At 27.2% G+C, this 17,245-nt stretch overlaps 2 protein-coding genes across 2 annotated transcripts in view; one reads left to right on the top strand and one right to left on the bottom strand.

Annotated features, from left to right (window-relative positions):
• The window catches only part of LOC136795016 (nonsense-mediated mRNA decay factor SMG9-like), a gene marked incomplete in the record, with an annotated part of 10,202 nt that extends 9,082 nt beyond the window's left edge, over nt 1-1,120 (top strand). Inside the window, 1 exon segment of the mRNA XM_067050340.1 lies at nt 103-1,120. Coding sequence (XP_066906441.1) covers nt 103-217 — 115 coding nt within the window.
• Nucleotides 1,121-9,981: 8,861 nt separating this feature from the next.
• LOC106684625 (basic helix-loop-helix ARNT-like protein 2) overlaps nt 9,982-17,245 on the bottom strand; it is a gene marked incomplete at its 5' end in the record, with an annotated part of 79,467 nt that continues 72,203 nt past the window's right edge. The window contains 6 exon segments of the mRNA XM_067050339.1: nt 9,982-10,289; nt 13,296-13,382; nt 14,520-14,612; nt 14,753-14,787; nt 15,410-15,557; nt 15,632-15,757. Of these exon segments, the coding sequence (XP_066906440.1) occupies nt 10,176-10,289; nt 13,296-13,382; nt 14,520-14,612; nt 14,753-14,787; nt 15,410-15,557; nt 15,632-15,757 (603 nt within the window).

Raw genomic sequence — 17,245 nt, 5'->3', positions numbered from 1 at the left:
TTTTAGTCTGATGTCACTTGTTTCTATTTCAAATGTAAAGAATCTATTTTTTAGTTGCTAATAATTTTGTTAGCTTATGTCGTTTCTGTTTTTTTTTCTTAGGTGGCACTACACCGTCAAAATGTGGGAGGATATTAAAAAATCTAACTTCTATACAGAATATGGCCGTCTTCTGCCATCCCAGACTTCTGCAAAAATGGAACTGGGCAATACATGATTATAATAACTGAAATAGATTTTTACGATTTATTTTGTAAATTGTATTAAAAGTTACATTGAGTAATTAAACTTAATTTTCTATGAGGTATTTTTTTAATTTCATGTTTTAGTCTAAGTTCAAACAGTAATGTAATTTTTTATTTAATGTTGAAAGCCACTATATTTAGATCATTTACCAGCCCTCATTGTTTTTTTTTTATGTACTAGTTTTGAGTTAAATATTTTTCTTTTAGATCTGAATAATATTTTTTGTAAATATAATTTTGTTAATTACAATTTTAAAATGAACTTTCATGAATCACCCCTCTGAATTTTGCAAAATAAACTGAGTTCAAGTTTATTTTTAGATGGGTGGAAATTGACAACCGTGATCTGCATAATATAGTGAGATTAAGATGGAATACTATTTTTAGAATTACTTGTTTTGGATAATTTATATAAGATTTAGGTTTTACTAATAATAAAATCTTCAAAAATCCCCCAACTTTTAAAAGCAGAAAGAAGGTTAATGCAACTGAACCACAATGATCTGACCTATCTGAGTTCAAAAGAGGCAGTTATATAAAACAACGCATCATTGACTGAGTTAATTAAACAAATGAACTACCGAGAGATATTGGGAGTTATAAATAATGTTCTCAAACCGATTGAATCTACAATAAATTTATTCACTGGGCGTCATGATAAAAAAAATTGGTAATGAAAATCTGGTTAAAAGCAGATTGAAAAAACAAATGAATATCACCCCTAGGAAAAAAAAAAATCATTTCAATATCAAAACCTTCTCAGGAGGAGGAAAATATGATAGGATCTTCAGTTTTAGAAGGTGAAGATAAAGGGTTCAAAACAATTTTAAATGATTTTATAATGAATCCTTCAAGAATAAATTATTAATTACTTACCTTCAATTATTTTTTAAACCTATTTTTCATATGACTCAAAATAATTTCATAATTTATAATGCTTATGAAAAAAAATCTAATGAGAAAAAAATAGGTTTTCTTTAAAAGAAAAAGTCTAAAGTTGCTACTTTTACATGGCAGGAAGAATTAAAAGAAAACCCATTAACAAAATTGTTTTTAATGTGAGGTAACCGAAAGCTACTAAAAATTAATAATTATACTACTTAAGGTTTAAATCTAAGGATCGTTTTTCTTACAAGGAAAAAGTATTGATATTTTTCTTTGAGAAATTAGGTACCATTCCACAATATTTATTTATAATTAAGTAACTATCAATTAAAAAAATTTGATATATCACTTTAATCCTTGTCTTATTTCCATCTAATATGTATAAGTTTGGCATAGGTAGATATTGGTTGCATCTATTTACTTTTGAAAATACTAGGCATTGCATATAAGGTTTTTTTTTAGTTACTAACAATGATTTGAGAATGATAAGGAAAATTATTGATGCATGTTAATGAGAATTTAAAGTTTAAGAGATTGCTTTCCTTAGATAGACAGGTATTAAAAACAGTAGCACACCTATAATAGGAAGCCAAGACATGAAATAACAGTGAAAAAAAAATGTATATATTTCAAAAAAACAACTGCAGCTCATTAATATACTCACTTGAAAATACCCATGTACCTTGAAAGCTCAACAGTGACAATTGGTAGACAGCAAACAACGTTTTTGACGAGCTTAAGCACTGTTTATGGTATACAGTTATCACTTTGCTTTCATGATATTACCTTATGGAGATTTATAAATAGAAAATATCTAAAGAAGCAAGGTAATAAGGAATTTTCCAGTAACAAATTAATTTCCTGTAATAATCCTGTGTTATTTTATGGTTTAAGAGCAAAGGTCTTGAAGAGTAATTTATAATGTTATAATTGGCTTATCAATTACTTTTTTCCTGAAATGATCATTTTCAGAAACCTTCATTTTGTTTTAATTATTGTTTGATTATGCAATAATGTTTTTGGAAATGTGTGTGATAGAGAAGTTTTGTATTCATACGGAAAATAAAAAATATTATGTCCTTAGAAACGAAAATTTTCACATATTTACAATTTGAACATCTACCAACAAATTTTATTCCATGTTTGTCAGTCTGTTTGTAGTCATATTTGTGTTTCGGGCTTAATTGATCAAATCATTAATCCAACTTTGATGAAATTTTTAGGGATTGTGTGGGTTGGTATCCTATCGATTTTATAACATTCTGTCCATTCCTTTTGCTTAAGTATACACAAATGTATTTTACTTTACACATCTATATCATGAAAATGGCTTGTCCAATCTGGCCTAAAGTTTGGGAGAAGTTAAAAATTAATGGTGGCATGATGTAGTACAAATATTAGCAAACTCCATCCATTGCTTTTGCTTCCACATATGCTGTTTTTTTTTATGAAAACATCTATCCTTAGGAAGATGATAATTAAAAACTACTTTATGATGCATTAAATGAGCTTCCAATTGAGCCCAAACAGAACTGACATTGAATATTTCTCAAGATATGATTTTCAAAAACCAAAATTTTTTTAACAAGTTGGTTATTAATGAATTATCCCAGTATTTGATGAAATATTATCAATATTACATATTTTTATTCCTTCAGCCCAGCTTATAAATATTTTTATACAATTTAGATTTTATAAAAATGCTTAGAACCAGTATCTTGTAAAAATTTCGATATCTCAAGAACTATTTGATGTACTGAGTCTATTAAGGCTCAGTTTGAAGCTCACTAAATACAACTTAAGTAGTTTAAAACTATTATCTTCCTAAGAACAGCAGTTTTCATGGTATAAGCAAAATAAATTATTAAAAATTTATAAAGATTTTAGAAATATAAAGAACATAAAGATTTTTATTAGTTCTCAATTCAAAGTTCATTGACTGCACAATAAAGTATTTTATTATGATTATTTTTCTTTAAAAATAGGCTTTTTTAGTATATTTTCCAAAATACTCATAAAATGATGATTCTTTGTTATTTGGAAAAAAGTATTGGTTTTCGAAAACTGTATCTTAGAATTATTTAACATAAAAAACTCCATTAGAGTTCAAATTTAATCTGTTTTTATGCACTATTAATTGGTTTGTAATGATATTCCCAGCTACTTGTAATTATTAGGGAGTTATTGGCAATAAACCTTAAAATATATGGTGGTCATTTTGAAAAATCTGCCATATTAGGCCCAAGACTCTCAGGAAATGGTCAACTGTTGACAGAAATTAATCAAAACTTACTTCCAGGTATAGCCAAATTTTAAGCTATTATATATATACCTTTTTGCTAGCAGATCAAACAAAATGATTAAATTGGGAAATGCACGATATATACTCTATAAAGCTATTACGACTTATACTGTTTTTTGCACCTTGAGTTTTAACACACTGTAGCGCAATATGTGTGGGTGCTTTATCATAGTGCTATAAGCAACCTCTATAATATAAGCAGGCTGCACTTCCCTGTAACGATCACTCACGGACTCTTTGATCAGTGAATTTCGAAAACAATAATGCCAATGAAGTTGGAATTATTAATGATCGTTTCCATTATGGTACATATGTTACCATACAAATGCAATAAGGCTTAGTTTTTTGAATAATTTGAAAACAATACATCTTCTGGAAGTGGAAATTTTTTCAACTAATTTGAAAGAATATGAAATTTTCTACAATACAATATTAAAATCATCTACATTGGACCAGTATAAGTAAAAAATTGTATCTCGACTCCATATCTATTTTGTGAATATACAAAATAACTAGGAAGGTTTATAGCTATTGAAATCCTTGATTTATCCAGTAGAAAGAAAGTTATAATGAAAATTAAACATAATTTGTGCATAACTCAATTTTTGGTTTCTCAATTAGCTATAGCTGTTGATTGATGCTTAAATAATTATTAAAATAAATCATGAAAATTGGACTATAAGTAACAATTTCTATAACTCATATTTCTGGTATATATCTATATATTTTGCTTTATTCTGATGCTTGAGGCCTGACTGCACTTTGCAGATATTGCAAGTTCGAACATTTCATTTTTCAATGATACAGATTTTGCATTGAACCTCATTTACTCTCTATGTTCAAAATGATTTCTAACGATTTAATTTAGTGTTACCAATATAATAATTGAAAATCACTAGTCAATACTTAATATTAGGAAAATAAATTGTTTGTATATATTATGCCAAATAAATTTATCAAAGACATTGAATATGGAAGAACACTATAATGAACTTGAAATTGAATAAAAGTGTAATTAAAGTTTATATTACCAATTATTTTTTCATTCTCAAAACATATGTCCCATAACATAAAAAAAGAGGCTATCCTTCCCTGCCAGACCCACCCTCCTAAGACTCCCGAAGAGCGATGATGGTCCTATATCACTTTTAAAATATTAGCTTAAAACGGGAAGAGGAAAATTTAAGATTGTTAAATCAAGCAATATTTAAAAAGCGCCTGAAATGCCGTTTTCAATATCAGGTGTTCTTTAAATATTTCTTGATTTAACTATCTTAAAGTTTTCTCTTTCCATTTTAAGCTAATATTTCAAAAGTTATAAAGGACCGTTGCTCCCCAGGGGTATTAGTGGGTCTGGTGGGGAAGGATTGCCTTTTTTTTTTTTGTGTCATGATCACCTCTTGTGAGGTTGTGACATGTCGTACATCGACCAACCTACTCGCTATAATTGTGTGTTTAAAAAGTCAGATAAGTAAGGCAACCATGGAGGGGAGGAGTGGAAGGTTTGATGCCGTTTTTCAATTTCAGACGCTTTTTAAATATTGCTCGATTTAACTATCTTAAAGTCTCCTCTTCCCGTTTAAAGCTAATATTTCAAAAGTGATATAGGACTGTCGCTACCTTGGAGTCTTAGTGTGGCGAGTCTGACAGGGAAAGATGGCCTTTTTTTATTTTATGGGACATGTGTTTTGAGAGTGAGTATAAAAAGGATACTTTAGTTTCCTAAAAAGTTACAGTATTCGTCACTTCAATATACAGTCCGGAGCATAATAATAAAGTGTATGTGAATACTTAATTTTAGCAATGAATACAATGATTGATATAAAACTTTAAATTGTGTTTGCTTAATCTATATTCTCAAATCTAGTAATAGCGAAAGCATTGTATATTATTGGGATAGGGGAAGTAAGAGGTGATAGGAGCTCAGCAATATTTGATACAATAATAAAAGCATTAATATTTATACTACTTTTATTATTCACATATCTATTATACATCATACTACCAATGATATACAAGTTAATTTTCAGTCTTAAATATGTTTACAAAAAAAAAAATAAAATGAATTTAATCTTTACAAGAAGATTATATATATAGTTTCTAATAGTTTGACCCATAAAAACAATTTATCTTAATGTACAAAATTATTCAGTGAGACAGGACATAATTTTTTCTCTCACTTTCAGGTTAAAAAGTTTACTGTCTTACTGATTTTACTTTTTCTAAAAAAACAAAAAAGTACAAAATCTATAAGGCAACTGTAGAAATTAAATTAAATTTCTGAGACAATAATTTGTCAATTCTTAGCAAATAAATTAAATCAAAGATCAAAAATATTTTTCGGTTTGAGCAAAAATGGATAAATGAGACAGCAAACTTCTTTTCTGCTTATGTACAAAATTAACTCCTTAATCAATATACAAATCTAATATGGAAAACAATAAGCAAAAAGCTAAACAGATATCCAATATACAACATAATTAAGTAACCACTAGTCAAGCTACAAACACATAAGTGTATACAGGGCTCGATTTGAGGTGAAATGTACCAGAGTGACATTTTGGTACCTCTCTTTAGAAAAAAAAAATAGTTAAAATAATTTTAACATTCATGAAGATATAATTTTATTTTAAAACTATCTTGATGTAAATGAATTATTACACACCTAAACCTCTGGTAAAACAGCTATTGAATCGCTCCATAAATTGATACAATACAGAGAAGAGAGTTCCAGAGGACATGGTTTGGCTTAGAACTAATGCCAAAAATAAAAACCAAACGCAAACAAATTTTTTTGTACACAAAAAAATTTTTTGAATATGCAAAAGCAAAAGTCTAAATTATAATAATCCAATAAACAAAGGAACTAGTAACCACAGTTCATAATTTATACTTTTAGAAGAGGTATTTACATTGTAATAGTTTAATTTTTGTAAAAGTAATTATGAAAAGAACTTATACAAGGAAAAATATTTTACATTAATTAGATTCAAATAACTAGTGATTACTTATGAAGTAAATGATACAAAAATAAACAAATTTATAAACTCTTAATTACAGAAATTAAAAAACAATGGTAACTATAAACAATTACTGTAATAAAAACACTTATTACAAAATTAGCTATATTTTTATAAAGCAATGTATAAAATGCAGTGTGCCCATAAAATATTTAAACAACAACTTAAATAAAGAACCAGAGGCATTTTCATGATTTTAGTCTGCCTCAGTCTTCTCAATAAAATTACAGAAAAATATAGTTATTTAAAAACTGATCTTAAACAAACTATCACTCCTTTCAGAAAGACAAGTTTAACCAGATTTTGGACTGAAATTGGTGAAAGGTTAGCAAAGTGCTCCAGAAGCCTGATATATACCACCATTAAAAAATATATATCTTACATTACACTGAGTGGACCAAGGAGAAGTAGTTCTCACCATAAAGAAATCAAGATTTGAATCAGATTCTTTTGTAAATATAAAATTAAAACGTAAAAGCTATGATGGCTTTTGATTTATTAAGTGCATGATGACACTTCCTTCCTCATAATACACACTAAGTTAGTTTATTTCATATTAAACTTGAAGGTATCTGTAGGAGTAATATTCTATTTGTTTTAAAATCAGTTTAAAAATTCAAGTCCATCATTGGAATTAAGACTTTAAGAGATGCTTCATTATGTATAGGCCATTTTATATTTACAATTAACAAAATATGTTTTAAATAAAGAGCTTAATTTTAGAAATTCAATGATACACGAAAGATTTCTTAGTAAAATAAAATAGATAACAAGTAATATTGGAACCAAAAAAAGCATCTGGTCAATAATAATTTTTTCTAGATTTTTTTAAAACTAAACAATGAAACATATTTAAGTATAAAATTTACAGAAGCTGTTTTTATTCCTTTCTTCTTTACACATATACATAATATACATAAATATATACATAAACAAAGATGAAACTAATTACATTATTTTCTTTAAACACCAATAAATGAACATTTAATTAGAGTCACACACTATACACATTTATCTACCACTTAATTTAAAATAACAATTGTGTTATTGGGAGCTAATTCAGCAATACCCTTCAAATATTTTTCCAACAATGCTTATGCAGATTATTGAGAAAATACATAAAATATGTATAAAATTTAATACTCCTTCACGCATTCTTTAAAAAAAAAAAAAAAAAACAGGATTCTAAGCTTGCGACAACATTGGTCGTTTCTATCTAAACCACAAGGGAGCTAACATGTACAACAAACATTCAAGTGCTTCTATTATACATTAAATAGAAGTTATACAAACAAGCTGGACGACTTAATAATCATCATTTCATACACTAATCAATATTCGGTTAAACTGTTTCATCATTTAGAACAATGCTACAGTTAAAAATAAAATCCTAATTCACCTTGCTTAAATTTAAAAACATGCAAAATTTTGGGAGCCAAACACCATTTCATCCCTTTCAACTTTTTTATTTTAGTTTTGCTTAGAATAAGCAATTATTCCTACAAATGTTCAATTAGTACAACTTCAATATCCTGTTGTAATATTTATAAAAAATATTACAGATTTTTGGCATCATCTGATTCCAAATAATTTCTGGGATATATTGGTTTATCACTAGGTTAATTTTTATACCCAGTAATCAATCCTTCATATGAGGCCTCAGTGTTACTGAAAACTAAGCTAAAGAAGCATACAAAATACAATATCAATAAATCATATGGTACAGATTCTTCAAGATATTTTACACCATAAACTAAGAAATTTGAACTCAGATTTTGTATGTTACTTCAGAAAAAATATTTATAGTTACAAGATTATTCCTACGATATCTTGCCTCTTTTAACTCTCCAGTGATATAACCAAGGGAACAATACTTATTTTCAAAAGTTGAATCAATCATTGGTTTGTTAAAATTATATAATTACAGACAGTCCTCGTACTTATGTCAGGCTCCATTCATGTTTAATGTGGAGTCCTGGTCGACAAATCACACTGTTAAATCCATTGAGGAAGTAATGGTTACTTCATTTAGCAGTATCGTCCTTTTTGTAATTTAATTATTTTTTGAAGAATAGTTCTCAATAAAACTATTTATTTATTTTTTAAATAGCTTTGTTTGACCTAAGGAATGTAACTTTGAAACAAGGCGATATAAAACGGAGACTGCCTGTATAAACAACTTTTTTATACAGAACAATTGAAAAGGATGTTTTTATGTGAACTTGCTTTAAGCAAAAATGATTTTAGACACCTTTTAAATTTTTTTCCCTATTTTTCACAATAATCCATTAATTAAAACAAAAGTGTTTAAAAAGTTAGTAACTGATGTATTACATATATATTGTATAATTATGAATCTATCATAATACTAAGCAAAAATTCATTAAAACACAATCTCGTGTAATAATTTTTTTTAAAATCATGTGATTCTCAAAATAATCATGAACCATGATCAAATTAAAATATATCACTAAATATTGTAAATAACAGATTAAAAAACTTTAAATAAAATGTTGGATAATGATAAAAAAAAAAAAGAATGCAAACCTCCAAAGCAAACACAAAAGGGGTAACATTGAATGCTAACTTATATATCTTAATATTTGAAGTATAACTAACAAAATATGAAACTCTAACCCTCCAGAACCTGCTAAGGTATGATTTATCCAATACAAATTAAATATCTAATTTTCATAATATTATAAATATAGATATTTATTAATTAAGAACCTCCTTAAAAATTAAATGTAAGCAATCGTATCAACATAAAGCTATTATAAAATTTATCAAAATTCAAACTTGTAACCACAGTAAATCTAATTTTAGCTATACAGTCTGTACTCTTTGTCAGCCTTTATTAAGGGCACAAAAATGACATTTCAGTCTGTTATTACAGAGTTGTCTATCTAAGACGATACCCAACATATCCCAGTCCTCTATGGTTTCAAATAAACTTTATTGAGCATCTTTATTTTATTTTTTTAATGAAAAAATTGAAAAAAATATACTACATTAAAAATAAGAATACACAGATTCATGTATTCATTTAATTATATGCATTAATAAAATACCTCTTATGATTAAAGCCCTGCTTATAAAATATTTTATAACAAAATTCACAAAAATATGAAATTATTAAAAATATTAATATTAGTTTGATTACGATTGCTTGTATGTACAATATTTTCTTTTATTATCATTATATTACTATTAGGTTCATATGTAGAAAAAAGTAAAAATAGTTTTAAAATTAATGACTATCTAAATACTTGTACATTCCTGATTTCATTTTTTACATAAGTACAATACTTTGTTTTAAAAGTTTGTTGTCAGATTTTAGTACTTCAATTTCGATTTATCCAATAAATGACAAAAGTAGTATTGCTTAAGAAAAGCATGAAATAACTTACTGAATTTGAAGAATAATAAACAAAACGTTTGATAAATGAATTTAATCTAAAACTTTAAATACTATTCAATTAAGATTTTTTTTACTTAAATTGAAAGAAAATTAACCAATAGTATGGGTAATAACTTATTTTGTGTTCAATGAAGAATAAACACCAACATAAAACTTTTAGAAAAATAACAAATAATACCAAGAGTCATGTTGCAGAACATTCTTTGTTCCTCATAGTGGTTTTGGGCATACAAACTGGCATCAGCTACATAACTGCTGCACTAATGTGTAAATTGAGCACCAAATGTACTGATAACATTGTTTTACACTCCAATGTTTTGTTCTGCTCCTCTTAGTGAAATATGTTCTCTTGTTTGTTGGCGTTGATGATCTTGCTGTAAAGTTTTCAAAAGTTCCTGCTGTTTTCGATGCTCTGCCTGTAAGTTTAGTAAGGCAGATATTTATTACATGTTCATACAATATTTAAATATAATATAGGCTATACTAATTTACAGATAAAGAAATTCATTTTTTTATTCCTTCTATGTATTGTATAGAAGAAATATTCCATAAATTTCAGTGATATTGAAATAAAATAATAACTGCACTAGAAATGCCTAGAGGACATACGGCTTGACACCTTGATTACGACTGGTCTGAAAATAAATTTCTGTGAAACATTGAGGGAGCTTCTTGAGGAATGGAAAGTATTTCCCCCAAAAATGATATCCCTCTAAGAATTTTGGAAAAATCTAAATTTATATAATACACTTCCATTATTAGACCATTTTAATAAAAAGACATTTTAAAACCTGAGTATTTTTGACATATATTCGACTATGTCCCATATTGTGATTTTGCTGTTTTCTCTTGCCTACTAAGCATTTTTATACAAAATCCATAAAAATTACTATTTCCTAATTTAAAATTAACAACTCTCGCATGAAAGATTTGTGCCCCATATATATAAAAAAGGTTTATGGTTATCACATTTAATCTTTCCCTAATAAGTTCTCATGTCTCAGAAAAATTAAGAGGGCTTCTTGATAAACAGAAAATATTTTTTGACAAAAATGATGTCCTTATAATATTTTTAGACTCAATTTGAAAGGTGCCGCAATGAGTTTAAAAGTTGATTTTTCACTGAGTATTCAAAGGCAAGAAAACTTATTTGAAAAAGATACAATATGATAACCATCAATGTTGTATATGAGGCAAATATTTTTCATGTAAGAGGAGTCAATTTTAAATTGAAAAATAGTAATTTTTATGGATTTTGTAAAAAAAAAAAAAATATGTGAGAGAAATAAGAAAAAAAATTCTAATATAATCAAATATGTCCAAAACACAAAAACTCTGTATTTATTATGTTTTTATGTTAAAAACACATTAATATTTCCAAATAAACCGAATGATGTATCATGAAAAAGAAAGGAAGATATCAATAGACTAATTTCATTCTCACAGTGTTATTGTTAGTGAAAAAGAGATGGTTTCATAGTTAGATGATTTCATCCAAATGAACAAATCTGATGATTTCAACCCAATAAAATAAAATTCCTTCATCAAAGTTATGAGAACTATTGTTTCTTTGGTTTAACTCCAAATAGAGTAGGTAGGATAGATTATCCTATAGATCATCACTAATCTTAACTAAATCAGTGGGTTGTTCACAAAATTAAAGCCATAATAGAATTCAAAAAATGCTGTTTAGTAAACAATAGTATTCATTAAAATTTGAGGGCTTTTAGAACAAACCAAATCAAATTATTAATACTTATTCTTTGTATAATATAAATTTTGGATCTTCATATTGAGATTAGCAACAATTCACTGATATATTTTCTTAAAACAGATTATTCTCTTGATTGAAAAACAAGTAATTGTTGGGTAATAATTGTTTGGGTAAGTCTCAAAAGCTGAATAACTGATAAAAAAACGAATTAGTAAATTTAATTGTTATAAAAATCTTATTGGAGAAAAAAATAAATAAATAGAAGAATGACTTAAAAACAAACTCAAGTATTAAAATAAAAGAACTTTTTACACCTAACAGATAGTAAAATAGTTTACAACAAATCATACACCTGTGAGTTGGAAAGACTTCATAATGCATTTTCCAGCAATTATATTTTTTGTTCTCTATTTCCAAATTCTACCGAACATAAATTCAGAAAAGATGTTCAAATAACACTAATTATATACATCACAAAATTGCACATTTTGGTTTTGTTTTTTTTGTTGACAAATTATCATATTTTGAATTTTTTCTACACAAAATTGCACCACTTTTACTCTTTTTGGGCTTATTTTTCTTTGTTGCATAAATTTCAATACTTGAACTAAATTTCTTATATTATACATATATTGTTTAATTTATAGTTTAAAATTGACAAAAATGAGGTAAAGTACAAGAATATAGAGGTAACAAGTATTAATCAGTGGTTTAGGTTGGTATGAAAAAGTCTCTTTAGAATAAGCTTGTTATAGACAATGTTCAGTTTTATTGTTTTAACTTTGATTACTAGACTGCCTAGTCCTTCATTCTTTTACATGACTTTGTCAGCACTAGTGAGAATTTCAATTTTTTTCTTTATATTATTATATGACATTACAATATGGATATATCTATATATTTTTGATCAAACTTTTATAAGTTTTTCCACATTGACTTATTACTTGTTAGTTTTTGATTGGTGGTATAGTATATTCGTATGTTGATACAGAACTGAAAAGCAAAACGGAAGAACACACTATATAAAATTTTATGAGAAATTAAAACAGGGAATTTTGTTAGGAAGAATATTTTTAAATACTCCTTTCTACAAAGTACATGGCATATTTTTTCTAAAACACAAAATTAAATTTAAGCTTTCATTATAGGAATATAAAATCATTTAATACAATTAGCTTCTTCATAGCTCTTCAGTTTCAATAATGGAAATTTTTTTAGTTTTGTAATCAAAGTAGTTAGGTTTTATGCATGTTTCTAAAATGTATAGTGTATTTAGCAAATTTAATTTAATTCAAACAAGGTTAGGTAAGTTTTCAATGTATTAATATTATAAATTAAACAACAAATTTTATTATGGCAGGATTTGGATGCTTTAAACACATCTTAGGTTTTTATTCCATGGTTTTGCGTATTTTGGGTTTTTTTTATTGCACATATATCCAGTCTCTAATCATATGTTTGTTTATGGTATTCAATTTAAAAGCACAACCATACCTATAAAAATAAAATATTGATATGGGTTCACAAATAAATATTGTGATGGGTTCTATAAACCCATCAGTTGTGAAATGGTTTAATGACATAAAAAAAACATTAAATTACTTATTTTTAAATCATTAATTAAGAAACTATGTTTGGGAATTTACATTTAAATTCTTTACAATGCTTATGATTCTTTTACTCTGATTAATTAATTTACAATAAATACCTTGAGATGTGTAAAATGGTCTTGATACACATGAGAACTGGTGATGGGAACTGTTTGCAAGTCCTCTTCAATTTCCTGAATTTGGACCTGAAATAAATTATAAGAATATTATAAAGTAAATAGTCCCAATCAGCCATTTAGAATAAGGAACTATTAGAGTAGGTGAACTACAAGTAGGGACCTTCATTACAGGATTCTACTTAATGTCTTTTAGAAGAATGAACAAAAATTTTTGGTTCGGTTAGACAGCTCAGATCAATTATCTGTCTAATAATTGAAATAACAAAGAATTTAAAAACAAATGAAGGTGAAAAAGTTTTTGAAACAAAAAAATTAAAAATTGTTTTATTTCCAGAAGTAGATACAAAAATCTCAATAGTAGACTGACTCCACATCTTCATAAAATGGCACAGCTATTTTATCCATTTAAATGAATATGTGCTAACTCCATGATGCAACTGATACAGTTTTGCTGTACCAGTACATGTTTTTATATACTAATCTTATTACATTTATCAGAATGACATAATAGTCATAGAATGTTTATCAAAGCTACTCTTTCAAAATGGCTGTTGCTTTTTCTGCTGAAGTGATAACTGGTCTTATTTTGCCAATTCGAACAAGTATTCTTGCTTTATTTAGTTTCGAAATGGCTGTGTTTTATGCTGAGATGCTGAGTACCGAAAAAATTTAAACACTTACAAACTTTAGGAGCCCATCGCATAACTATTTTTCTGGACATGTCATTAAAAATATGTTAACTCATGTTCTTTGCCCCTGTATCTAATATTTCAAAGATCATCCTTGAACTCTAATTGGTCCTTTCGATATGATCTGTGTGTCCTTGTAATCGTATCCTCTTGGTAAATATACTTTAATATGTAAATCCAGTTATGCTGCGTTAGTTCTTAACAATTTTTAATGCATTTATTAAGTATATTTATTCAGAACACTTTTCTTTGTAAAGGATTATTAAAATGTTAAATATAGCAACATGGGGTAAGAAATTTAATTTCTATAAAACTTATGATAATTTGAATATAGAGAAGTTGGCCTAAAATTAGGTATAAAAGAATGTAGTTAAAAGTTAAACATTTTTAAATCCACATTTTCAAAACAAGAATAAATCTCATGATTCTCAGGAAGTTCCTCAATCATCAACATACTTAAGATACACAGCTAACAAAAGAGGTAACAGAAATTGATTAAATAAAGTTGCCTTACTCCTTGAGATTGTATTCGGTTTTCGAGGTGCATGTGCCCTCGTAGCACTCCCTCTTCGAGGTCTGAATCCGGCGCATCCCATAAGCCAGATGACTAAAAAATAAAAATAAAATGTCTTATGGTTTTATTTAAAAATAACTTTTGTGAGAATTTCTTATTTTTTAATGTACAGAATATAAAAACAACAAAATTACAGGATAAAAAAAATTATGATAATAGCAACTCAAACTTACTGTGGCATCATCAGGAATCCTCAATGGATCATCATCTGAAACATTAAACATAAATATTACATAAGGATTTTGAATATATTTTAAGCTATTAGTTTCATAATTTACACTATCATAAATAAAAACTAAATTATTGTTAAAGCTATCAAATACGGTGTTAAAAGTATTTGCATTAGTAGTCATTTAAGCCACACACTGGTCTTAAATAGGAAGTGACAAGTGATCTAACTTCTATGACAGTGGTTCCTAAAGTAGGCGCCACAAGCATATGGCAGGGGTTCCAAAGCAATAATATTCAATTTTTACAATGATTTTGCAATATAGAAGCAGAATCTATTTATATAAAACGGTAACACCATCATTTCGATGTCTACCACTTAAAGGCCATTTTCTGGTTAAGGACATTTGTTTGGTCTGATACTAGCTTGTAGAAAAACAAATTTAGGAAATATCCTTGAATAAATCATGAAATGATATGTGCCAAAGTAAAATAGCACTTTTGGATCATCATATATTAGATAATTGTAACATTTAAATTTTTATACTGCAGCACTATTATTATTATATCGATATATATTATTATTATTATTATTAAATAACTCTATTAGGTAATTAACAGCATTTAATAAATTAAAGCAAGCTGTGAGAATCCTATATTACCTGTAAATTGGAAAAAACTGGTACTCGCACTATCCAATATATCTGTACTGAAGAAGAGGTTAGTGTCCAGTGAATAAGTGTCGATTTGACTTCTTGTGTCATGAACAATGACACTTTTATCTCCTCTAAGCCGCTTTGCCTCAGTTTCCTATAGAATTATCCTAATTAGAATTTCATTTCATAATTAATAGTGATAAAAAAAAAAATTCAATAAAATTATACCTCCAAGCTTTCTGGACTACGTTTAGTTCTTTCAGTGGCAGAAACTTTGTTAAAACTTATGACTGAAGGACGATCATATTTACTGGGCAAATTAGACATTTTCACTCCCACATCTCGATTTGGAACCTGAAAAGATGTTACATTAATTACTTTTTATTAAAAAATTAGAAGAGTAAGAGTTTATAAATAATATAGCAATATACAGAGCTTGAACATGAGCAGTGAAGAAAGTTTTTTAAAAAAAGCTATAACTAGTTTCAACATTTAAAAAATATTTCTGCAAAAATATTGTTGACAGAAAAAGTTAAGGAATAGTTGTTGCTGATAATGTGACACTGAAAATATGAATTTAAAATCCACTGTTTCTACTTTAGCGATATGGCTGTTTTGTTTATTTGATCTCTTTTACATGGACTGATGGAAGTGTTACAGCAATCATAATTGACAGCACTAAAGGCTAAATGTACTGCTTCATGGGACGCACCAAAATTTACTTTTCTATTTACTCTTGAACGGATGGTCCGATTTCGGATCTATAAAGTGCATTTTGTGTTTTTCGAAAATAGAAGTTACTGAAATTAAGTCAAAAAAGCATCAATCCAATAATAAGGAAAATAAGATGCAAAAATATGAGTTAACGATAAATTTTTAAAAATGTGGCCTTATAGGCACTTGTAGGACCGTTCACTGAAACCAATGAGACATTCCGTGAAATTATGGCATTTATACAGCGATCGTAAAGAGAAAAATATGTTTTTGTTTACAAATGGAAGGAAACGGTTTGAGGTGGTTACCGGCTGGAACGATATGGCAACTCAAGGCTGCTAAAACTAACTTTCTCATAGCAATACCTAAATTTGAGAATAGTAATAGTAAATTTTTGCACTAATTTTTTTTCTCTTAGGTACTATCTAATTTTTTTTTTTTTTTAAATATTTATTTAATACATTTAGGAAATCTGATCTAAGTTAAATTGGATGGAGTGTTACAGGCGTGTAGAGAAACTACCCATTGGTAGCACTCTAATCAGTAAATTGGTAGCACTCTAATTATCTAATTAGTATTAATATTTCCTGAATCGTGAGATTTTAGCCTATTGTTTGCTTTTACTTTTTTAATATTTTTTATTGGATGTTATATTTTTTTTATAATTATCCACAACTATTGCCTGATTCGTACTTTCAAAAAATAAGTTATAGAAGAATAAATAAATAATTCTTTAAATTTATTATAATTAGAAACGTTTTAGAATAAGTTTTAGAAGTACAAATATTTTTCAAACTAAGTTACTTGTCTGTTCTACTTGGAGAAATAATGAAAAGAAAGGGACGCAACAATGAAACACTTATTTCGTGATAACAACCCTTATTTGTCTATTAGAATTTCCTTCCAAGTCTTTTTCTGTTATATTGGTTAACACTTACAGGAAACCCTGTGTACATATAAATCTAATCTGAATATTCAAACCACAGAATATATTTTGCAATCCAACTTTTATTAACCTAAACAACGAGTTTCAGATCTACGAAATGATCTCTGATTTTTCAAAATGCAATCTGGCTACAAAATAATCAATGTGGCAATAGGAAAAATAAAAAACAATTATTTAAATTG

Source organism: Halyomorpha halys, unplaced genomic scaffold (genome assembly GCF_000696795.3).
Source record: "Halyomorpha halys isolate HHAL.00 unplaced genomic scaffold, Hhal_1.1 Scaffold595.1, whole genome shotgun sequence".
Taxonomy (NCBI): Eukaryota; Metazoa; Arthropoda; class Insecta; order Hemiptera; family Pentatomidae; genus Halyomorpha; species Halyomorpha halys.
This window is presented reverse-complemented; position numbering and strand designations above follow the sequence as displayed.